The sequence below is a fragment of the Argiope bruennichi genome, chromosome 7 (genome assembly GCF_947563725.1).
Source record: "Argiope bruennichi chromosome 7, qqArgBrue1.1, whole genome shotgun sequence".
NCBI lineage: Eukaryota > Metazoa > Arthropoda > Arachnida > Araneae > Araneidae > Argiope > Argiope bruennichi.
In genome coordinates, this window is record NC_079157.1 from 72,689,731 (window position 1) to 72,716,059 (window position 26,329).

At 29.0% G+C, this 26,329-nt stretch overlaps 1 protein-coding gene across 1 annotated transcript in view; it reads right to left on the minus strand.

Moving 5' to 3' along the window:
* The window catches only part of LOC129975843 (laminin subunit alpha-like), a 109,009-nt gene that overhangs the window by 18,272 nt on the left and 64,408 nt on the right, over positions 1-26,329 (minus strand). The window contains exons 29-46 of the mRNA XM_056089084.1: positions 25,935-26,062; positions 24,400-24,486; positions 24,072-24,283; positions 21,041-21,141; positions 19,608-19,788; positions 18,249-18,392; positions 17,880-18,031; positions 16,692-16,796; positions 15,292-15,403; positions 14,461-14,628; positions 12,794-12,981; positions 12,575-12,691; positions 10,774-10,931; positions 9,003-9,141; positions 7,990-8,080; positions 6,208-6,324; positions 4,157-4,342; positions 1,010-1,164 (exon numbers count right to left, since the gene is read on the minus strand). Of these exons, the coding sequence (XP_055945059.1) occupies positions 1,010-1,164; positions 4,157-4,342; positions 6,208-6,324; positions 7,990-8,080; positions 9,003-9,141; positions 10,774-10,931; positions 12,575-12,691; positions 12,794-12,981; positions 14,461-14,628; positions 15,292-15,403; positions 16,692-16,796; positions 17,880-18,031; positions 18,249-18,392; positions 19,608-19,788; positions 21,041-21,141; positions 24,072-24,283; positions 24,400-24,486; positions 25,935-26,062 (2,541 nt within the window). The remainder of the gene's footprint in view (positions 1-1,009; positions 1,165-4,156; positions 4,343-6,207; positions 6,325-7,989; positions 8,081-9,002; positions 9,142-10,773; positions 10,932-12,574; positions 12,692-12,793; positions 12,982-14,460; positions 14,629-15,291; positions 15,404-16,691; positions 16,797-17,879; positions 18,032-18,248; positions 18,393-19,607; positions 19,789-21,040; positions 21,142-24,071; positions 24,284-24,399; positions 24,487-25,934; positions 26,063-26,329) is intronic.

Genomic DNA, 26,329 nt, shown 5'->3' on the forward strand with positions numbered 1-26,329 from the left:
GAAGCAATAATTTTTTAATATTTTGTGTCTATTTACTGGAATAGAAATAGGTTATTTATGATTAATAAAATATTGAATGAAATTAATTAATTCGTAATTCAAAATTAATTTATTCCTTGACTAATAAACTTTATAGAGCCGTTAAAAGTACCTTAAGGACTAATTAAAATTGACAGAGCCGTAATTTTGCACACCATGCTAAATGTGTTGTTGTGACTTTACAAGTCTGCTGACAGTCATCTGTTAGCGATTTAAGCTGAATGGACGTCTCTTGTTTTTTCAATAGCACCAACTAGGGCCAAAAGTACGTCACAACTCTTTTTACGGGGCAGACTTCATTCATGCATTTCATTCACTCCTCCACAAATTGTAATTTAGAGCTGAATCAAAGAACGATCACTTCTGAATCTGTACACCCAGTGGTATTACTCACGACATGGAGGACTTCTTGATCATGACAGATTTATGCGTGCGCAAGCAGCCACACACACGGAGAGTCTTCGGCCGGCAGGGTTCGAACTCGCAATCCAAGGGATACGAATTCAATGCCCTACCAACCAAGCTATACCGGCCCCACTATAGTAAATAACAATGTTTTCCTTTTTTAAATTAATAAGAACATTTACACTACCACTCAGAGAAATATGAAAAATTATAAATAACGCTAGCAATTTTTTAACTAATTGAAATCGATACGCATGAAATGCACAATGCTAAGGATGTTTTCATGTAATTGATTAAAAAAATAGTTTCAGAGATTCAATTTTCATAAATCTTACTAGAAAAAATTTATTTGAAGTGAAAATAAATACTTTATAAAATATGAAATAAATAATATATTTAAAAAAAATTAAACCCGAAAGCAGATATTAAAAAACAATGACTTCCAATGACAATAAAAAAAAATTTAGAAAAGAAAAAATCAGTACACAGAAAAAAAATAACAATTTTTAAAAAAATGTAAGATTCAAAATAAAATAATACAGCAAACAAAACTTTCATAACTTACTCTGTTAGCTTGTGTTCTCGCAATAGCAACTTTCTGTTGCAGTTTTGCTATCTTCTCTGACACATCTGTTCCGATGATTCGCATTGCGGATTCCTTCTTACTGGCGTTGTCAATTAGCGTATTTGTGTCAGGGACAATAGAGGCAACCCTATCAGCTAAATAGAAAATATTCATTATAATTCTTATTACCACATATTTATTAACATTAAGGAAAATATCGTTATTTGACTATTATTGGGTTAGAAATACTATTTTTAAATTTAAAAAACAAAATTTTTCATATTACACAGAGAATAATTCATTACTATGAAGTTTGAATTCTAAATTAATTATTTGCATTGAATAATAAAATTGAAATTATCATATGTCTGCTAATTGCATGGATTTCTGTCAGGATCCAATTTCTATAACTTTTCAATGTGAAGCTGCAATGCTATGTGAAAATCATACAGCTGAAATAAAATTTTAAATTCACTCTTGCTTCGGTCAGAATGTCCTTTGAGTTCCTAGTTATGAGTTTTGGCAAAGAACTTTTAAAAATTGCTACAACTGAACATTCTACCAAATAATGAAGAAATGAATAATGCTATATATGTACAGTGGGTAAAAAAGTTTCCGTACGTAGCTATGACGGTTAATGAAGGTTTAATTTTTGACACAAAATACTTTATAATGAAAATGAAAATTGGTTTAATGCAATTTATAATATTCATAAATAATAAATAAAATGAAAAAATTAAATACATAAATTGAAAGAAACAAAAAATGTCGTTAATAAGGAACAAAAAAGTTTCCCTACGGTATTCACATAATGTATGAAAGTTCGTTCTCAGGCTTACTAACTAACATATAATGATCATAAATTTTCCTTCAGCCTTCATCACTCCTGTTGCAACGGGAAACGAACAAACTTGATTTTTTTTTCGTAGTTTCCTGTAATTCCTTTTTTTTAATTTGCTTTTATTTTTTATATGATGCATCTGTTCATTTCCTGTCTGGTGGCGCCAGAAGGAATTATTATTATATTGTTTTTTTTGTTTTTTTTTTTTGGAATTAACTAGTTGTCGGTTAGAACTCCTAAAGGAGTGCTTGTATTTTAATAATCTGCATTAAAAATGTTAAAGAAAACGTCCTCACTGCTTTTGTCATGTGGTCAGTAGAGAAGTCAATGGATATTTTTAGTGTAGGCAAGCTCTATCCCGGACACTTTGGTTCGAACTTTGTTCAGCAGAAAGGTATGTGGATTCTTTTTTGTTGAGCAGTAGTAATTAAAGAACATCAAATCCGTACTAACTCCTCTTAAGCGTGAAGGCAAAAATCTCACAAGTTTTTTTGTTATTTCTGGAGAAATATTGCTCCAAATGACCTGAATGGCCCTTTTGAGTTTAACTTTGTTCTTCGTGTCATTTTTTTTTTTTTTTAGTTCGCGACTGATTTTTTTCCATAAATGTTTTATAGGGTTTAAATCGGGACATTGGGGAGGGCTATGAAGTTGTTATTTTACATGATAAAGGCATCACTCTTGACAAATCTTGGAGGTGTGTTTAGGATCATTCTGTTGAAAAATGAAATCAGTTCGAAGAGGCACTTTTATCTGCACTAGTTAAAACATTTTGTTTTAGAATGTCAAGATACATATGACTATCCATATTTCCTTCCATTAAACATAAATAACCGACACCAGCAGCACTCATACATACCCATGCCATGATAACGTCACCACCGTGCTTCACAGTTCGACATAAATTCTTAATTAACATCTGCTGCTTAGGTTTCCTCCAAACCATAACTCGACCATCTAGCCCAAGGATATTGAATTTTGATTCATCACTACGGATTCCCGAAAAGATGGAGGCTTGCTTACATGCTTCTTTGCAAACTCGAGGCGCTTTTTTTTCTGTTGCAAAGACTTATAAAAGGCTTCTTACGGCCCTCACGTATATTATAACCTTCTTTTGTAATGATATTTCTCACCATTTGAAGTGTGACTTTAATGCTGTAATCAACCATTAAATCAGTTGCCAGTTGAAATGCACTAATCCGGGGATTATCTTGCACCTGTTTGTTATTGCTTTTATGCAAGAGATTTAACTTCTTAGATCTTCCGGATCGATCTCTGTCTTCAAACTTTTACTACTCACGATATCTTTAAGTAATATGTTTGCTCTGTAGACTTTGATTCCACTAATTGGTTTGTTAGTGATTCCACTAATTCTTTTCATAGAATTCATTTCATTTCTTTTCGCAACCATTCACTAACTCTCGAATGGATTTCAAGACTTCCATTTTAAGACGATCATTGGAATTAAATAACTGTTGCTATGTTGTGTTCTTCACTATGAAAAACCAACAAACACCGAATATTTACTGTGGGTCAGTTGTAAAACACACCAGGAAGAATTTGCATATTACGTACGGAAACTTTGTTTTGCATGACACTTCGTCATTTATCTTAAAAATCGCAAAAAAAAAAAAAAAAAAAAAAAAAAAAATTGCTACGTTTAGTTAAAAAAGGAGAAATTGATTGTGAGATTTCCTTTTGAAAACTCATATTAACCATATGCAAGTAGTTTACAAAGATAAAAAGCAAAAATTAGAAATTATGCTAGTTTTTTTTTTTTTTTTTTTTTTTTTTTTTTGACTTCCGTACGAAAACTTTTTTTACCCACTGTAAATATTTATAACAATTTTAGGTGAGTGTAGATTTTTTTTAAAACAATTTTTTTTTTAATTTTATTTTGTGTTGCACGATTTCATAATTCAGCAGAGGAAATTGAATACATATTTAAGATAAGTACATTTTTATATTTATAGATTAAGTCCAAAATTTGACGAAGTTCCGCAAATTTGGTACAAATATCGCATTTCAAATTTCATCAATTCAGACTACTTGGATTTTTTAGTTTAGTGTGTTTGTATATACTGTACTGAAGATAGGCATTATTCCATTTTTTTATGTCAGGAGGTATAAAATTTTGAAATTCATTAAAACTTCAAAGTTAGAAGTTTAGATTATTGAAATGCCAACTTTTTTCATGCTTGTTTAGAATTCGAGACAGTAAAATAAATTTTTTCCGAAAGGATTATAAATAATATAATGGTTTCAAAGATCAAAAAGTGTTTTCTTTATTACAATCGTCAGCTTACCGTAACTGTGAGCAGCTTTGATTGCTTGCCTGGCATCTTCTACCGCCTTGGGAACATCCTTGGCTCTCTTTTCATCTTCAGGTAGCTTGGTTACAATGTCTTCGATTTTTTCTGCGGCTCTTTTTGCAGTTTGATCTGCGGCAGCCGAATCGTTGGCCGCTAAACCAGCCAGAACGCCAAGCGAATCTTTGGGTAAAAAGAAATCAGAATTATTAAGCATGAATAATAATATTGTTCCAAGAGCAAACATTAAATTGGTCAAAATTATGCAATACAGAACTAGCCCCCATTTTATGCATTTCTGATTCACTGTAGTTGAATACTATCTAATTTTAGCGTAACAAAAATCATAATGAAATTTTGTTCGTGCATTTTCTAAGTGGCTTAGAAAGTGCAAATGGTGATCGAAACATATTATTATTTTTTCATCTCCTCATAGTATTTAGATTTAAAATGTGACATAAACTCGCTAATGTTTTATCTCAGTGGTAACCAGAGAATCTATCCCTCCCCAATCTTAACTCAAATTGTAGCCAAATGGTTCATAAATGTCTAAGGATTGATATATAAGAGTTTTTACCTCCACCTTGCTACAGCAAGAGAACAGCACTTCAAAAATCTAGAGCTACAAAGTGTAAAATGTGGGTATGGTTTGATAATACAAGAATTTAAATCTGATAATCATATATACTAGAAATTAATTTTTTTACACACAACAATTAAAAATTACAAAAAAATTATATTTTGAAGTAGCAATTCATAGAGTTTCTTACCTTCCAAAAATTTTTTTATAGATAAGTAGGTGCTTAAATTTTTTGATTGTGGTTACATTTTTTTTTTTTTTGATAAAAATTAAAATTTTTGCATGACGCTAAAAAAAATCTGGTGTAGACAATGTTTCTATACTTTACATTTCAAATACTATATTTGATTGAATTGAAATAGGCATATTAACCACTTCGCATAAAATTACGTGCCTCACATGAGCATCAAATTACTGACTTTTTAGTTTTAAATCTGCAATTAAGTGAAAGTAATTTATAATGTAAAAATCACTTAAAAAATCTTTTATATCTCAAATGCCCCTTATATTGTTACAAGAATTAAAATAACAATAAATCTCCCAAACTGGAAATGCCATGTTATTAAGAAGTTAAATAAATTCGTTGGTCTTGTAGTTAGCAAGTATTAGAGGTGAAGAACGGTTAGTAGAAAGATAATTGTTTACCGAATGTAAGACACTAGAATTATTCAGATAAAATTCCTCTACAAAGATTTGATCAGACTTGCCAAAAGGAGAATAGAGACTTAAAATCTCCAGATGAAGGGTCCATTGAGATTTAATAAAGAGAGATGAGGGAGATATTAGGAAAATATTGCGTATGTAGGAGATTCACAAGCCAATACTTTTGAGAGGGGATTTTTCTCATTTAAAAATACACAGGTTTTTTATTTAATGAGAAATTCATAATCTGCTCAATTTAAAGTTAATAATATTCAAGGATTTTATATTTCTTCCAGTATAATATTATTCGCATAATTATTCTTTTAAGGTTATTTTCGCTCTACAGCAAAATTTGTACTCATGAATTCAGAATTTCCGATACATCAGGATTACAATCACCTCTGTATAAGTATCAGGCAGTCCAAAGAAAATAACACACTTGGAATTTTATTTATAAAATCAATTGCTAAAGATTTATACTGAGTACAGTAATTGGTCACACAGAGCACAGTTTATCTATTTAATTTATCTATCTATCAGACCAATTTCAATCACATTTGGCGCAATTATTATTTAAGACAAGAGAAGAAATTGCTCTCAATATTTCGTGGCACAAAAGTCATTAAATATTCAGCTAATTAGAAATTTGCAATATTATTCTCACGACAAATTATCACAAATGCTTTCGTAAAATTTGATTCTTATCTTGTAATCATAGTATTATGATACTTAAGAATTTACATATATAAAAAAATGGATTCAGTAATACAAAGATAATGTTACAGCAAAATGGCTCTAAAAAGACAATATAAATAAATAAACATACGCAAAGGCAATTTATCCAAATCCTTCATTATATGTTCAAGTCCTTTTGTAGTCTTTCCATTTTGATAACCAATTAGAAGAACACCATCTTTTGCAGCTTGAAGCCGGGGTTCCAAATCTGAAAAAAGAAAGAGCAACGATTAATTATTTAAGTGATAAAAATGAATATAGCAAAATTAAACGCCATATAATAAAAGGAACATATTTTGCCTAATAAAATCTTATGAAAATGTCTGTATTTCTGCAAATTTCAACCATTGATTGTAGCAGTTTAACAATTATGAAGCGTGATTTTACATTAAAAAAAGTATAAATATATTTTTTTTATGAAAACATTTATTCTTTCGCAACGCTATTTAAAAAAAATACCGAATAGCTGCAAAATTGAATGTATCCATTTTTTTTCAAAGATTTCAGGTCTCTTTGATATTTTTAACCACTTGACCACAATAACAGAAAAAAAAAATGCTTCGAAACTTCCTATCCAAGCTTGCGTTCCGAAAAATAAAGTTTTCCTGTAGAACATACGAGATTCACTCATCTAGGTAAATCCGGATAGTTCCAAATCCATTTGATAGATAGCTATGACTTCGTGCAACATAGCTGAACGGAAGTTTACAGCTGATACTATAGAGAAAATCAGATGTAAAAGAATATGAAAAATATTTCGATTAGTAAGGCGTGTAGTAGCACTTAATTTTGAAGCTTCTAAAACGTGATGCCCAAAAGGTATAGACAAAGCAATTCAGACTCAATTCAATGAATGATGACAAATGGATTTTCAAACAAAAAAAAACATTTTACAAACAGAAGTTTAAGGAAGGGAAGAAAATCCACAAGAAGAAAAAGGTTCACTCATTATTTAAGTAAAAAATGGGGCCATCGGAATCTTATTATTATTTTTGTGTGTGTGTTGGCATCATTGGTTTCTTAAAAGTATATATACCATTTTATTTCAATATATTTTTGCATAAATTATTAAATTTCTTGTTTTTTATACAATTTGGCTTCATTATTTAGAATTCAGATTGTTGCAAAATCAGTCATATCAAAAATAAGCTGTATAGTGGGTGTGTTGTGATTTTCTAATGATCTGCCCGTTTTTAAATATAACATTTTTAATCTACACAAACACACATAGACAATCAGGTTAAAGAAAACAGTATGGTAGAGGGATTCCACCGTTTCCAACCGAAAGTATTCGGCGTTAGCGCAAGGGTTGCGTATAGGGAAAAAATCGACCTCACGATGCAGGTCTGCCATCCAACTGCTTGTCTCCTTTAAAACGCCATAAGGGGGTGCTCTCTGCTCAAGGAAAAAAGAGGTGCTACAGCTGTAAATTTTTCCTTGATGGAATTGGATCCAAATTCGATGGGTATCTACACTTAAAATGTTAAATCTATGCTCCAAATTTTATTCTTCTAACTCTTTTCATTTGTTAGATATCAAATTTGAACAACTGTAAACCAAAGTTGCTCTGGAAGGATTTCGCTCAAAATTTGAATAATATTTACAAATTTGGTATTAAGACCGTATACCAAATTTAATCTATTGAGCTATCAGCCCGTCTGTTCACAAGCAGATGGACCGCCATAATGCCAAAAATGTGTTTTTCGAACTCAGGAAGGCATGAAAAGTGATTTTAGCTTCGGTAAAATCTCAAGTTCGATATTTTTTAACGATTGTAATACTTTCTTTATACTTCGCAGATGAGAAAGTAAAGACTACTTTGATAATAGTTCACTTTATTATTTTTTTAAATGGCATACATGTGCCCAGTTACCTGTTACTTGGTCTTCTAGTTGAAAGGCAGATTCCAGAAGCTGTCCTGTAGTTTCTTTAGTGTCACCAGTTTTGTCTAAAACTCCATCAGACTGCAAAATATGGAAAATATTAGCTGAAGCATAAGCCTTGAAAGTATTTACTAATTTTAACACATTTTAATATTTACTAATTTAAAATATTTTTTGGATGTTTTTCTAAATTTTGCTGTCGTTTATTTTGGCAAAATTTTAGCCAAAAAAATAAAAATATACAATGATCTTGGAAACTTTAAATACATTTAAGAATTAATGTGTTCATGAAAAATATTTTTAGGGGGTGTAGTTTTTAGAGGGAAATGAACAACATTATTTTTCTTTCATTAACATTTTATAAAGAATACAAGATATTCTTTTTCTATAACATTTAACAGAACAAAACCTGGTCGATATTTTTATTTTATTATTAAGATTATGGAATATTGATTCCATTTTAAAAACACAAATCGATACATCGTAGAATGTTAACATATTTCATGGTAACAATTTTATGGAAAAAGATTTCTTCTAATTTTAAAAGAATTAATCTCTTTCAATATTCGCAAGGATTTTAACAATATAATGAATTTGATTCCATTTCACAGAGTATACTATATGCAAAAATACAACTTTCAACACCAATCCATAAAACGATGATTAGTTGTGATGATTAGTTGCGTAGAATGCTGAAAATATAGAAACATTTTTTTAATTCGTATTTATAGTTAATTCACTGTTTTTAAGTAACAGCAGAGCTAGGACTCCAACATTTTCTAAGCAAATAATTTAAAACATAGGAAATCTCATACCCTTTAAAAGTTTTATTTGTTTAAAAATTTGTCAGGACAATCACTTTTATTTTCTCCAAATTCCTCTGACTAAATATTCGATGAAAGAAAAATATTAAAGTAAAGAGACACTAAAGTAAGAGCTTCCTAATTTTCATCTAAAGTTGTTTAAAACAAAAGTGAAAAATTTTGTCCAAAGTAAATCTCACCATAGAACCAGCCAGATCAGAAGCATTCAGAGCTGCTTTTGCAGCTTCGTAGGCATCATTAATAGCCTCTTCTATGTTGCCATACGCTTTGGCTGCTTTCACAGCTGCGTCAGCGCTGTCTCTGGTATTTGCTAGGGACCTAAAAAATTCAAAATAGAATTATAAGAGTATATTATATACATAAGAATATAAGTCGTACATATCTTTCCTGAATTGCCTCTTTTACTTGCTCATTTTATAAGGAATAGTGAAGAGAGAAAATGATGATCGGTAAGTATGGATTGTATAAAATGATCTGTTATTATAAAGCAGTGCGATTCTCAATGTTATGTTTTAAAATTAAGCTATCCAGACTATTGTTCACGAACTATTAAAACTATTGTTAAACTAATCAAAAATTTAAAAAAAAGCAACCACATAGTACTTGAAGATGTGCCGTCTAAAAAGAATATTATCTTTTTAATTATATCTCAGATTGTCACATATTAACTGTATTGGAAAATAGTATGAACACTGCCAGAGTGTTCGTAATGTTAATGAACTCTCATATTAAAATTAATCACTAAAATCAGATTGAAACAAATAATGATTCACTAATAGATTCAGTGCTTCAGACCTGATGGAGTACCCCCCCCCCCCAAAAAAAAATTAAATAATGCTGGAAGAAAATATTAGCAATAACTCTCAATGAATAAGTATAAATATAAAATTATAAGAACACCTCAATTCATTGACCTTTGCTACAATCCAGCAAAAAAAAAGTGAAATGCAAAATCTCTGATACCAAACTAATTTATATTTATGCTTAGATTTATTCCAATACCAATAAATCAGTCAATTTAAACATTAAAGAAAGTTTTGTCTGAGATGCTTGACGCCAAAACTGATACCGTGATTAGCGAATTAGGATTAATATTTTTACCTCCGAGCAGATTACAGATTTTGCTGACCGGTTCTATAATAGATTATTTCTGAAAACTTTGCTTTCAGTCTTTATGACTTAGTTTGAATCCAAGAAAAAACTTATTTAATGAGTTATTTGAAAAATAATGATTATGTACTTATGAAATTAAATGTACTTAAATTAACAATTCTTATAATGAAAAGATTTTTTCTGCCAACATTTTAAGATATTTTAATTCATAGATACGATTATAAGTTTCCTACATTATACCGATAATTCAGAAATAAAATACAAAAATGATGTTAAAAATATTCAAACAGTTTACTTATATTATCTTGCAATACAGCAAATATACTTTCATAGTGAAATTGAGAAGAAAACAAGAAAATGCTTTCTTTTTCATTATTTAGTAATGTTAAGTGATAAGTAATTTCGTTCATATAAAATACAATAAAATATAGACAGGTAGGCTTGTTTAATTGAAAACTTTACTTTCAATTGCTCAATAAAACAAGTGTTATATATTATAGTGATATTTTCATATCGAATTTATCAAAATGTGAATAACAAGAAAAAACTAAGTTTTTTTTAAAACAGTTAATACAATAAAAAAACATATCCTGAAAACATCTTTAATACAAATAGAAAAGATTCAAATTTTTACAATCAAAGGAAAAAAGTTTAATTTAAAAATAAAAAATAACTAATTGAACAAACAAAAATTCTTTGTAAAGATGATTTTATTAAAAAACCAAAAGATGACTTCTTCAAAAAGGTAATTAAATAAAAATTAGGCTCATAAGATATATAACTGACAATTTTCAAACTTTTAATTCCTTTAATTTAAAAAAAAAATCTTTTCCTTACTGGTCTAGAAGCTTTGCCTGCTGTTCTAAAAACGCAGCATGTTCAGTTGCCTCACGAATAGGATCTTCTATATCAACAAAACTTTCTTCAATGTCTTGTATCTGGTCTTTCAGGTCTCTAATGGCCAGCGATAATCGCTCCGCATCGTCGCCCAAATCCTGTAAGGCAGATGAACTTGTATTAAAAAAAAATCCTCGACGAAAATGGCATTTAAACAGAATTATATAATATCTCCCCATTTTATTATCTTGCATTACATAATAATTCATATTGCATATTTTTAGGTTGTAGAAAGAATAAATAACGTGCTTCTTTTGTTTTACAATCATTATTTGAATTCTTTGGAATTATAATATATCAGAATGCTAATACTTTTTAAACCATATAATCATATTTAATTGAAATAAATATTATTAAATGAATTATTCGAAGATATATGATGTATATAAATTATTTATGATTTATTATCATGTGAGACATGATGTTGATTTGGTTAGGGGGTTTTGAAGCTCGAAATCGCTTGGACAATGAATATTGAAGCTCGAAATCGCGTAGGCAATGAATAGAGCATAAATGGCAATTTTCATCACCATCTTTTAATCGCATGCATTTTCTTACTTACTTTTACCAGTATTGCATTAGTATTATCTATACTTCTTTGAAAGCAGATGTGTTTTTAAAAGGTTGACCTGCTTTTACCAGTATTGCTTTATTATTACGTACGCTTCTTTGACAGCAGATGCTTTTTTAAAAGGTTGACGTAGAACTATGACATCATACCGATATAGAAGTTACGTGATTGTTTCAAACCGGTTTAAAATGGTTAATGACTTAAATTAATTAAGACAAATAATGACTTAAAAATAATAATGTTCTCACATGATAATTTGAAATTTGCGATCATAGATTTCATTTTAATTTTGTTTTCTTTTTCTTTTTTTTTCATTAAGAAGTTCTTTATTTCCTTAAATGCTTTTAATATTATAAAGTTTATTGGCTAATACATTATCAATAAATTGCGACATATGTGATAAAAAATTCAAGCAAAATGCTTTATGGGGCTAATTAATTAAAATAAATAAATTTTTAATTAAAGATTTATAAAAAAATTCTAACGCTTTTCCTATGTAACTTCAGGACATATTATTGCACAAAACCATCTTTACACCACTTTAAAATTAAGCTCTTCAGTGATTCAATAATTCTCTAATTATAAAAAATTTAAAATAATTTTTAATGCATTTTGCAACAATACTATTCATTTTTTAATTACTGAATTTATACTTATGCGTGTTGAGACGATATTAAATACATTTTTTGTGTGTATGCACGTTATCGCTGCTATCTAATTAAAAGTAAAATAAAGACAGACGAATCAAACATAAAACATTATCACACAACGTTGTTTCAGAATAGAGATTCGAATCTCTTTTATTATTATTATTATTTATAATGTGATTGTATTAGGAAAATCATTAGTTAAAGAAAAAATATGAACGGATTTTCTAGTTCGAAAATCCATAAGATTGGCCCATTAGTTAAGATAATCTCTGAGATCTTAAGATCTGTTGGTATAATATCTGCTCAGTTTTATTTTGCCGCATTGGTGCATCTAATTAGCCTTGATAGCTAAACTAGAACAATTAATAAATTGAAAGTTGCCATTCTTATACGAAAGCAAACGAAATGATCGAAACCCGCTGGTAAGGGAGTATACGTCTATAATGAGTGGCAAAGCAAATTAATACATGACAAATTAACAGAAATACTTGATACATATACAGAATACATCTAAGATTACCCCAAATGATTTCTTAGCATCTGAAATGAATCCTTTTGCTTTATCCAAGAGATCAGTAGCGTTTTTCAAAATATCGTATACTTTTTCACCATCCTCTTCCACTCGAGTTATTATATCCTGAGTAAAAGAAATACCAAATAAATAATTTAAAATAACAATACGGATTAGAATGTAAATTTGTGGCATATCTGATCCAAATTAACAAATCGATAAAATTACTTGAATAGGAATGGCTTGCAATTCCTCTTGCAGAGCTTGAGCGTCATCAGCTACACCATAGGCCCGTTGGCTGTTATTTTTCAAATCTTCTAACATAGCGATTAAGTTCTTAAGCTTTTCGTTTTCTTCTTCAAATTTCATTTTGCTTTCCAGAACAGGTATCTCAAAAGATTTTACGTGATCCAATACTGAAAAGGAAATGAAAATCATATTAATGAGAACATATATGCACTTCTGGTAGCAATTTCAATTTTATGAAAGCAAAACACCACACTTTATTGAAATAAACAAAATTAAATAATTGAGGTGTTAAATGAAAGATTGTAACATTTCATTGAAAAGAAATTTTGAAGAGGAAAAAAAGGAGAGGCAAGAACTTAATAAGCAACTTATATATGTTTTTTTTTTCAAAGTCTAATTACTTTCGACGCTGATATTTTTTTTTTTTTTTTTTTTTTGAAGAGAGAGACTATAGTAAGCAAATGACAGTACATTTTGACTGAAATTTTTTTTTAATTTGAACGATAATTATTGAAATCCCTTAATGGAGCAATTTAAAAAAATTAAGCGATTTGAGTGCACCAAAACAAATCATTCTGCGCAGATTGGGAGGGAATGTGAAATAATATTGCTAGCAATTTCATAAAGCATGCAAATATTATTATGAGTAGTATTTGATGTTTTTTCACCCCTCTCTATCATTACTGAGCTTATCATTAAATATGCAATGTATCTTTTGCTTATTTTTGCTCGATTATAAAAATACTTGGGCACTCTACGTAGGACTATGCATGAGTATAAAACTCATTTTTTTAATAGTTAATTTATTTGTATAGATGAAAAAAATTGCAGATATGTTATTGGAAAATTGAGAAATCCAGGTTCGTTTGATAATTAGGATAAGTATCACTAATATTAATTGAGGACTGATGCTTGACTATGGAATATACATTAACCGCCTAACCTTTACAGTTTTTTTTTTCCTACAACATATTTAGATAAAATCTTCAAATTCGGGAAAATCTTCAATTTTGAAATGAAATCTTCAATTTCGTTTCTATTAATTTAAAATTCACGTAATTGTTCAAAAAATGAGTTAAATGCTCAAAGTGCACTCTTTATTTCAAGAAAACAAAAATTATAAAATCAATTTTTTAAAAGTTAACTTATTTGCATAGATAAATAAATTTGCAAATAGGTTGTTGAAGAAATTGAGAAATCGTTGATAATCCGAACTGGGAAAAGTATCACCAATATGAATTGAGGATTGATGTTTAGCTACAAAATATATATTAACTACCTAAACTTTCAGTTTTTACCCCTTACTATATAATTAGATGGAATCTTCAATTTTGGGAATGTATTATTATTTCGTACCAATTAGAAGTTCATGTAATAGTTGAAAAATTAGTTAAATATTCAAAGTGCGCTCTCTTTATTTTAAAAGAAGAAACATTTTAAGAGATGTATCCTTAATTTTTTTGGTAAAAATTGTAAGCGTACAGCTAATGAAATTTATCATTAGCCATACCGTAGGTTGAGAACTCCCGGTATAAAGCTAAGCAGTCTGAACTTTAGACCTTCTTTGTTAATATATGTTAAGTAAAGCATTACGTTCAAGCATTAAGCATTACGTAAAGCATTAAGTTCATTAATTAAAAACTTACATTCTTCAGCAGCTGTATATTCAGCGATGGTGCCATTCTGAGCTGGATCAAAATCTCTGTTTCTAAGCTCTTCGAGTATATATTCTGCCTGGCGAAGGAGATTATCAACATCTGGTCCCAAATGAGCCTGTAGCCCTTCTGCCAGTTTTCCCAACTCCTCTATGAGTTCTGTAAATGGGAAGAAAAAAATTGGTAACCATGAAATTTTTGCAAACAGAAGTGCATTTTCGCAGTTGACGAATTTTTAAATGATTTCATTTGACGGAATGAGGATTTGAGAATATGGGAGATAAATTCTATTTAGAATAATGTTAATTAAATAGATTATTTCTCATTATATTAGTGTATCATTTTAATTAGAAAAAAGCTTTTTTTTTCTTAAAGCATTAATTAAATAGTAAAACCCATAAGAATAAATATTAGTTTTTATAGTTATTTTTTTAGATATAGATAAATTACATTCACTACATTAATAATGGATAAATGATCATATTCTAAATTTCATCTTATTATTATATTTCAAAAAATCGACAGAATTTATATATATTTATAGCTTAAAAACTAATAAAGAAAAAATATCATTGGAAGTTTATTATCAAGAAAAGGCTAATCGGATCAAAATTATTTTAATTTTTGATTTCTAATTTAAATATTAAATTATTCATCAAAAATCATAGAATTTCTTGATTGAATACGCAATGCATATTCTCTCATTTATAAGTTTGTTTCATATTGAACCAGAGTAAATCAACACATTCAAGAAAAATAATAAAAAAATTTGTGAAAAAAATATGTTTTGATGAATAATAGTAAAGAATTTCAGTGGCTAACCATTCACTTTATTGATGGCATCCCTTATTAAATTTTCAACTTCAAGGGCATCCTTTCTGGTCTGGTCAGCATCAGTATCCACAGTTTCAGCGACGGAATGCTCATGATTTGCCTAGAACATTATAGATATCATCATTCATATTTTGAAACTGACAAACCGAAATATTTACTTAGAGAAATAACTCATTCAATGTATTCAAAATGCTTGCCTTATTTCTGATTGAGTAAAGGCATGTAGTAACGAATTATTTTAAATGTTTTTAAATTTAATTGTGAATGCTTGCACATTTGCCTGAACTTCAATCGCGTGATAATTGCCATATATTCTTAGAGAACAGATCATCTGAAATATATTTTTCCTGCATATATTCTAAGATCTATTTCCTTAACAAAAAGCTAAGCGGCAAAATTCTGTAAAGCGATATGATTTGTTCCAATTTTTCAAAAGATTTTCCCATTTCATTCACTGCACTTCTCAGATTCTAAAAATAAAGAAGCCATGGCAATTTCCAAAGCTCTACAATACTTCGTTTTTTAAGATATCTGACATCATTAAGATAGGCTTCTAATAGATTATTTGAATTCTAAAATTGCTGATGAACAATTTCATCAATTAAGATTAAGATTAAAATTTGATGAAAATGATATTTCGTATGTTTTTCTCAATTTGATTACGAATAACTATACTATTAATCTCTAGCAGTTAACACGATCGGAAAATGAAATTATATGTATTCTAAATACAGGATAAATCTCCTACGGACACTTCTTGTATATATTGATTTAAAGTTTTTTTATCGTATGCTCGTAAGAAATTTACTTTATCCACAAACAATTACGTATTTCCATAATTATTCAAGGAAACATAATTAGTGAACTTGTAGTTTTTACTTCCTCGATAAGAAATAAAGCAAAAGAAAACAATTTAATACTTAATAAAAATTCAAACTCGAGATTTTGATGTATCTCTGCGTTTTAAATTTGCCGGTGACTAACATAATTCTTAAAATTATTTTTGAAATTATATTCATCTGTGAACTAAACAGCTGATACAACAGAATAAACTATTTAAATAAATTTTGTTATATAATCTTGATACAAAAATTGATTATCAGTATTAAATTCTTCACTAAACTGATCAAGCATCAGCTTTAAATCTTTTTTCAAATGCTTGCCTTACAAATCATTACAGAAGAATTATATAATTATTCTGTAATGAGTTGAGCTTGCTTACAACTTTTAAACTATAAAAAAAATTAAGATAATTCACCAAGAAAAAAGTCAAATTTTCACCACAAAAAGTATTTGCAAGCCATTTAAAGTATTGCAGTAATCTTGAAGAATGTATTTCATTACGTAAACGGAAAAGCTTTTAAATATCAATAAAATGCTTAACTTACTGCACGATCAAGGGCATCTCTCTTTTTTTCGAGTTCTTGAACAGAATTAACTAGAGGACTGTAATCGAGTCCAGTTGGGTCTAAAAGCATTGCATCAACTCCCAGCTAAAAAGGCATGAAAAAAAAATATTATAATGGTGATAAAGCAATTTATACAAATAACATGCCATAAATTTGTGTCGAAAAATATATTAAGGAAAATTGCTTGAAGATCTATTGCTCAGTTTTTTTTAATGTATATTTGCCTTTCTACGTTGTTTAAATTCAAATAATTGAAGCTTATTTTGCCTTTTTCTGTCAACATTGTTTTTAATTTAATAACGATTTATTAGGCTAATGAATAAAAAACGTCAATAAATTATAATAAATAGTCAACAAATTAGTCAATAAACAGCAGTCGAATTTTCATTTAATTAATAGTTGATTCGAATAAAAGTATGTTGTTCGGAAACAAAACTATTAAAAATTCTTAATTAAATCATTCCAAAAATGTTGTTTGATGTGTACAAATATTTTGTTTTAATCATTTTAAATCCATATTAAACTTATTTTGTTGTCAATTTCAACTTCATTGGTTATTTGTACTGAAGCTATTTAGTGCAAAAGCCCTTTTTTTTCGGTTATGTTAATCTAAAATGAAAGCGAATGTGTCATAAAAATAATGTCAAAAAATTAAAATCTTAAGAAAAAAAATCCAAAATATTGCATGATATATTTATAAAAATCAAAAATAATGTAATAATGTAAAAATGAGATGAAATTTAAGAACCAGAGGGAAACAAAGAATTTTTTTTTTATTCAAATCATTTAAATTTATTAGACGTCATTATTTTGATTAAATGTTATCCTCAGCCTCTTGAAAATGTTACCATTATATTCAAAATGCATTTTGTCAGTTTCCAGAAATACATATAATGAATACTCTTTAACAATGCATCATAAAGTAAGACTGGTTTTTCTCAAAACGATTACATCTTTACAAATATTAAAAATTATTTTGAAGAATTTAATGATTTTATTTATTAATTAAATAGAAAAGGTCTAATTTAAGAAATAATTGTCATTCAAGATAATATTGTAAAAAAATTATTTCATAGTTATTTACAATAAATATGAGAGGTTTTTTTTTCCCTTAGAGAAGTTTCACGTCTGAAATACAATGTTTAAAAAAACCGAGCATATATTTACCCTCAAAGTGTCTGCTGTAGCATTAACATTTTGTAATCGTTTATTTGCGAAGTAACTCAAAGACACATCTTTCATTTCTTCCATAACGGGCGAAATCAGTTGCTCTAAAGCATCAGTTGCATCCAGTAGACCATGAACACAGACATCACATTCTAAAAATATATAGTAAAAAACTTTGTAACTACTGAAAATTTTATTAATACACATCATAAGAACATAAATTAATCAGTTTTCATTAAATATATAAAAGTATAGCACAAACATACCTTCATTTAATATTTTCAACAAATTAAAGATCTTATCGAACTTAAAATTTAAAAGTGCACAGTCCATCACTAAATTGAAAATATTGCGTGAAATAGTACCTACCTAAACAACCTTGATTTTTCACAAATACCCATCGGTAGGGACAGCTATCACATTTGTCACCTAAAACGCCCGGCAAACATTGGCACTGGCCAGTGACAGGATTGCACACCGCTCCGGCGGAGTATTTCTCATCGCAGTTACAAGCTGAAAATAAACAATTTTAAATTCTCTGAAGTACGATGAAATGAGAGAAAACTGAGAATAGTGGCAGCTGTTCTATCTAAGAATTGCCATCATTTTTACACCGTTACATTCCTACTGTAGAGCAGAAGAGTAGTCTATATTTATTTGAGTTAAGTTTAATTACATTAACGTCCCGTTTTAAAGCAATGATAAGGCTATTTTGGGAGGGATGGCGCAATTTTGAGCCATTTTCAGATGATGAGGACGACATCTGAGCTGGCACCTTCTTCTCCAAACTTCTGTACCACATCAGTGGGAGGACAGTTGGTCCCCACGGATTTAGCATACACCATATCCCCTAACACGACTGTTCTTCGGTGGAATAAGGTTTCAAACCTGGAACCCTCCGGTCCTGGAGACGAGACCTTACCAACAGATCACTTCAGCCCTATGTTTATTTGAATATATTTTATTTGATTATATTCTCTATAACAGGTTAGAATCATTTTATTAAAAAAAATCAACTCCTTTTTTCAGATTTATCCGTGGAATTTTGGGTCCATTCACTCTTTGATAAGTAAAATTTCTCTTTTTATTCTCTAAATCAGATATAATGCTTAAAACTGTTTAAGAAGTCTAACTATAGAATTATGAACACATTTTGTAGGAAAAAGAAATACTGAGTAGAATGTAGAACAAAATTATTTCAATTACTTTAATTGATTCCATGCATGTGTCCTGTGATGAAATTATACTTCGGTTTTTTTCGGATGGAATTTATGATTGAGGGAATTTGATTGAAGATCAGACTGATACATGAATAGACACCCCAATCCCCAAATATCGAGTGCTAGTGACTGCTGAATAATGAATACAGCAAGAAAGGTTTAGGTCATTTAAAATGAGAAATAAAAGATTATAATTACAGCTAACAGCAATAAGAAGTGAATCGGCCATTTTAATGTAACTTTATGTCATGTTTAAATTTTCGCACTATTTAAATAATAATAACAGAATGAAAACTGTAGATATCACGTTTTATTATAGAAAATCAGCAATCTTCATAAAATATTAGATTTTATTAGATTAAGTTTCCTTTCTTTTGTTTCGGAAAAAATATCAGTATTAGTGACAAGAAGACAAAAAAAATCACACAAAAAAAAACCCACTTCAGTGATAAAGGATAAATGAAATGATGGCAAATGACTGAAAGTCAAGAAAATGACCCATTCTTACATATACATCCATTCGGAGAATATCGCCAAAAGCCCGGTTCACAAATATCGCAGTTGAGACCACCAGCTCCCGGCTGGCAAGGGCACTGGCCAGTGACCAGATCACACTGTTCGCCTCTGGAAGCTTGGCCGCAATTGCAAGGTCTGCAGCCACCACAAGAGTCGAATCCCCAATGGTTTTGCTAAAGCAGAGACGAAGAAAATGTAACAAAATTTTAAAACATTAGTCTCTAATGAATGAGTATATGTGATTTTTGATATATAAATATTTAGACAATGGTGTAGCTTGACAGTTACTCTTGCCCAAATTAATGTTTCTGCCAATCATTTAAGGAATAATTCTGCCATTCTTTTTCAAAATTGAGTTTGCTGTTCAATAAAACAGCCAAAAATTAGGATAAATTTTCAATTTTATCGCTTTTGAAAATAAAAAGGCATATTTTTTTCTTTACTGAACAGAGATAAATAACGTAGAAACAGATGTAACGAAATTGGCAGTAACTTAAGTGGATTATACAGATAGGATGGTGGATTACACAGTGCATACAGATTATCCATTCTTAACCCGGGCTCAATAGCCAATTTCTAAACCGCTAGATATAGACTTATAGTTCCAGGTGGAAAAATTCTTTAAATAATGGAAAGAATTGTACTTTATGTTATTTGAGTCAATAAATATATTTCTGAAAAAGTTACAAATTCTAACTTTTTATATGGTTTATTAGTCTTAATAAAAAATTATTGCCATTCTAAAATATATAAAAAAAATATCTAATCGTTTTTTGACTAAAACTGGCCAAGTGATAGTTGTTTAACCTAAATAAAGGTCGTATATAAATATATTTTAAGAAATAATTTACATAATAAGCGTGCATAATTTCTGCTTGCGAACAGTCTCTTAATATCTCTTTTGAAGTCCCAAATATGTATTAATCAGTAAAATTCGTCTAAAACAAAAATTTGCAACATTTCATAAATCGATCAATTTTAATTACAGAAGAATGGATTTATTTTTATTTTTATTTAAAATGTTAGCGTCAAAAATATTTTTCTAAATATGATTGATATGAACGAGAGATTGTATAAGAAGTTAAATTCCGTATTTTTTTTATCGCAATTATCGGAGTTCTACAACTTGAAATTTCGTTAAAATCTCGAATTCGAATTTTTTAGACGATTATAATGCTTTTTTATTAGTACATTTCGTATACGAGAAATTAGAAAAAGTCAGATCGCCGAACTTTTGTCAAGGATAAATCATTGATGAATTCAAAATGTTTCAATTGTAAACTAACAGGCTTTTCTGAGCAAAGCATATTTCTTAAGTTAGACATTAATATTCATTTCTATGTTTAGATCGTTAAGCTAAAAAAAATTGGTAAGCAGCTAAAGAACAGAATTTAGTAGCGAAACTAAAAATTTTCGCAAACTTACTTTACATCGATCGCACCGTGTGCCTTCAACATTAGGCCAGCAGATGCATTCACCAGTCTCGTGATCACATTCTTGAGTTCCACATACATCGCAATCGCATTCTGTAATAATAAAAAAAGCGTAATTTTAAATGTCGAATTAAACTATTAGCGTTAAAAAAGAGAAAAAATTCTAATTTGCGTATAAAACACAAATTTTCAATGATTTCTGAAGATAGATACAACATTTTTAAACATTTCTAGAGTGTAAATTTATTTTAATAATTTTTGAGCAATATGTTTGCGTAGAAGCATTTCTCAGAAAATAAAAGTCAATGTAAAGCAAAATTTACATTCTTACGATGAGCTTCGATTCTCAACCATTGTAATTACTTATATCAAAGAACTTTGACAAAATAGCCTCTAGACAAAACCCCTCTTCTTTTTCTTTAAGCTAGACATAATTGCATATATTTATCAAGATATTCAATTCAAGGAATAATGCTATTAAATGCCCCAAGTAGCCATGATTGTTACTAAACTAACATTTCTTAAACTCTTTCCATTCATAGCATCTCTCAGGGAAAAAAATTGCAATCCCAGCCCAAAAATTTTTTAGTGGCAACCGAAATGCGGTTTCTTACAATAAAAAAAAAAATCAAATTTTAAGCGGAACTAACCCGTAGCTTGCATTGGCAGTATTTGATTAATGATTCACAGTTAGGGATTGCAATACCGGTATACCGGGATACCGAATATCGGTATTTTGAGCCATTTGTAAAATTTTGTAATACCGGTATTCACAAGTTTAAATACCGGTTTTTTGGTATTTACTAGAAATTTTTAAAATTGTCTCCACTATATGTTCAGGGATCTCGAACATAGCAAAATAATATACGTTTTTGTTTTTATGTCCCCCTAACGGGCGAAATTAATTAGCTAATTAATGGCTTAATTAATTGCTTAAATCTAAATTAGCGAAACATGGATTATCCCTGAAAGAAAATATTGTATCCTAAACGACTGATGGAGCAACAATTATGAAAAAAGTTAGAAAGTTTATTGGTGCAAATCAGCAGTTATACTATGCACATGGAATTCAATTAGGAGTAATAGATGTATTATACCAAAAAAATAAAGAACAGAAGAATCCAAATACTTTGGATATAGAAACTTCGGATTCCAACTTAGAAGAGAGTAAGTGTGAGAGTGATATTGACAATGAAGATAATGACAATGTAATTATTGAAGAAGATATTGCTAATGAGGATGAAATATTAACCTATCAAGAATTGCTTCCTATAATTTATAAAGTTCGAAAAATTGTTAAGATATTTAAACGTTCCCCTATAAAAAAGGATATATTACTAAAATATATACTAACTGAAAATAAAACAAAATATATGTTAATATTAGATTCCAAAACACGTTGGAACAGTTTACTCCTAATGATGGAACGATTTTTGAAACTGAGAAATCCAATCCAAAAAGCAATAATCGACTTAAACTTGTAAACTATTTTTTCAGATAGTGAATCCGACTTAATATCCAGAACTATATCAGCTCTACTTCCAATAAAACTGACTATTGAGGCATTATGTCTGAGAGATTCTAATTTATTAACAGCTAATGCGACAATAAATTTCATGTTGCAGTCACTGAAAGAACAGCACACATCACTATCTGAATAATTATAAATTACATTGAAAAATCGCACAGAAGAAAGGCATACCGAAATAGAAAATGCCTTATGTTATTTACATAATTATAATGATTTTAAAAATGAAAATGAAAAAGAAGAAAAGAAAATAACCAATTCAAATCTGATTAAGTTTAGAGTAAATTTTCTTAAAATTTTTTTACCCACAAACCTATCCACATACAGAAGAATTCGGTTCAATTATCGAAGATTATGATGTCACTACTGTCGATAGTGAAAAGGAATTGTCTCTTGAACAAAAATTAGAATTAGCGATAGATAAAAAATAAAATTCAACGAACCAAAATATAATACAGAAATCAGCTATATCCAAAACCATCCGACGATAAATCGATTTATTTGAAGATGAGGGATTTAGAGGTAAATACTTGAAAAAAATATATCGCACATTACTAACAGTACCACCAGCTAGCGTAGATGCCGAAAGAGCGTTTTCAACAGCTGGTAATTTTTACACAAAATTACTTTTCAAGCTTAATGACAGTACAATTGATGCATTATGTTTTTTTAAGATCACATTTCAAAAATTTGTAATAGTACCACAGACTGAATATTGATATTTACACTTTTTTGTGATTTAAATAAATAAGATGTTCCTTTACTTTTTTGTGATTATATACTGTTATAATTTATAAGTTACAAATTATTTTTTGTGATATTTACACTCTCTGGCAAATAAAACAAAGAAACACCTGTGTTTTCTTTCTTTTTCTAAAATTTCTAATACCGGTATTAAAACCGGTATCCCGGTATTAAGATTTAAAAAATACCGAATACCGGTATTGAAATTTTGGTCCGGTATTGCAATCCCTATTCACAGTACAGTATACTAATTCGATGATTACTGTAGATAAAGAACGGTAGAGAAGAGATCATATAATTGCACAGAATACTCGAATCACAGGCATGACACAAAACATATTAAGGTCTGCTATAGGAAATTAAGAATAATATGCCATTGTTTAGAAAGCTTAATGTTTTGTGCTATAGAAATTTTTCAATCTATAGCAAAATTCCGCTATATGACCCAATGCAGACAGCCATTTGAGATATACAATCACCCATTTTATGCTATGCTAAAAGCATTTAAAAACCTTTTAAAAAAACTGCAATCATAAATTAAATGCAGCATTTAAGGGTATTTAACGAGCATCTATATAAAATTTCGAACCAATATTATCTTTTCTATAGAAATTGCTAAACCCGCTTCAGAAGAAGAAATTTGCCTCTCAACCTCCCCCTCTCTCGCTTTCCCCCAAAATTTGCTTTAAATTATGCATTTACTTTAATGCATTACAAATATGCAGCAATTATGCATATTTGAAGAACTTACTTCGACAGTCCTTAACACCGACGGCATCTCCATAGAATCCTGGAGCACAAAGCTCGCAGGCGGCACCAAATGTGTTGTTGAGGCAAAGAATGCACTGTCCTGTAACAGAATCGCAGCTGCCAGGTTTGCTGGGATCGATGTTACCGTGACACTGGCAAGGCTGGCAGGTGCTGCCAAGAACTTCAGGTTGGCCATAGAAACCGAGGTCGCACCTAATGAAAAATTGTGACAAATAAGAAAAAAATTTAATAATTAAAAAAAACGACTTGTTTTTGATGATATTAAGCAGGTAGATAATCTAAAAAGAAAAATAATTTGGAATACGAACACTTCGCATCTTGGTCCATAATAACCTGGTTTACAAACACAGCTAATTTCTTGACCACTTGGAGATACTTCACAGCTTTCAGCAAAACTACAAATAAATAAATGCATAACATTAGAAATATAAAGTTTTTCTAATTAAACGCAATCTAAACTACCGTTATAAATAATTGGAAAGTTGTAGAAATGAACTAGAAAATTCTCTCTCTATATCTTTTTTTTTATTATTATTTTAAAATGAATAATATTGCCGGTTTGCTTCCTTTTAAAAACATGCATGTTTCTAATATTTTTATTTATTTGTGAAGCTTGGAATATTTTTTTTATTTATAGAGTAAAGCAGATTATTTAGTGTGTGGAAAACCTTTTCCCATAGATAAGGTAGCAAATCGCTAAAAATAAATGCTTCTTAAATGCTAAAACAAATGTTTATACTGAGAGTTTCACTTCTTTTAAAAAATCATGCCTACTTAAATGATACTATGAAAGGCAACAGAAAACTTATATTTTCGGTGCATTTTAGATAATGGAAACTGAAAGCTGTATAATTTTTTTCTTAATTTCAAATTTTCATAAATCTTTATAATCACTTTTTAATGAAAATCCTAATAGAACTGAAAATAATTTTGGTCTGATGGTAAAAATTCAAGCTCTTATTTGAAAATTTGAAAAACTTATTCATTTGATTTTTTACCCTAGCTTTTAAAAACACTGATCAACCCTGCCAATATAAGCCCAATCTTTATGATAATAAATGCACTTATCTCTCTCTTCTAAATCATGGGTAAAAATATTTGCAACGATTTTATATTTAAAGTTAAAAAATGATGTTAACAATATATTTTCATGGCGTTATATTTTCATTTCCATTTTGCAATTAATACGAACCATTTAGTCACTATTTATACGTTATGAAAATAACATACAATGCGTTAATATTTCATCTATTCAACTCATTTCTATTTCAACTCATTTTCATTTAATATTAATATCTTAATTTAAAAAATCAGAAATTAATTTTCTGATAATCAAACTAAATATAAAAATCAAACTAAAAGTTTGATTTTTATCAAAAAACTGATTTAAAATGATTATGACAACTGATAAAAAAAATATAGTGGAGGTTATATTCCCGATTATATCAATCATCATTAACGATGATGATTTTAAAAAATGAATACGTTGATAATTGAAACTTTAGTAGCCTGTAAAAATATGCAAGATACTAAAAACAACATAGCATGTAAAGCACATGGATGTCTTTTCTAAATAATCCATGTTGGTGCGAAAAAACAAGTGTGTCTTATGAATATATGAGTTAATGTTTTAAAGAAACATCATACTTCTAAATTAAAAATTATTCAAGCTTTAACAAAGCTATAAATATAGTTTAAAAAGATTTGTATTAAGTAGATGTAAAATTGGCATATATTTACAGACCTTTAATATTAATATAAATAAGTGGTATTTGTCTTGAATTCATTCATCACAATATTAAGACAAATAAGAACTGAAAACTGTACATAATATATTTCTCACTTGTTGCTAGCGATAGGTAAAGGACATGCGCATATCAAACAATCGTATGGTGTTCCTTGAGTGGAATCTCCATGGTATCCAGGTTCGCACATTTCACAATGATCTCCAATTGTATTATGTTGACATCCCTATCATAGGAAAAGAAAAAAATTAAAGGATGAAATAATTGGAATTATTTAGAAACTAATTTTTCCCCCATCAGAAATAAAGAAAATCTATTAAAACATAAATTTATCAATAGGTATGTAATAACTTTATGAATGTTATATATCAACTTAATTAGCTTGTTTTTTAATCCCTTTAGCGTATTGATAAATCCGAATTTTAAAGATTTTTTTAAATTAAAATTTTTCCAAAAACTGTATTAAAGATATCAATGCTATGGATATTTTAAA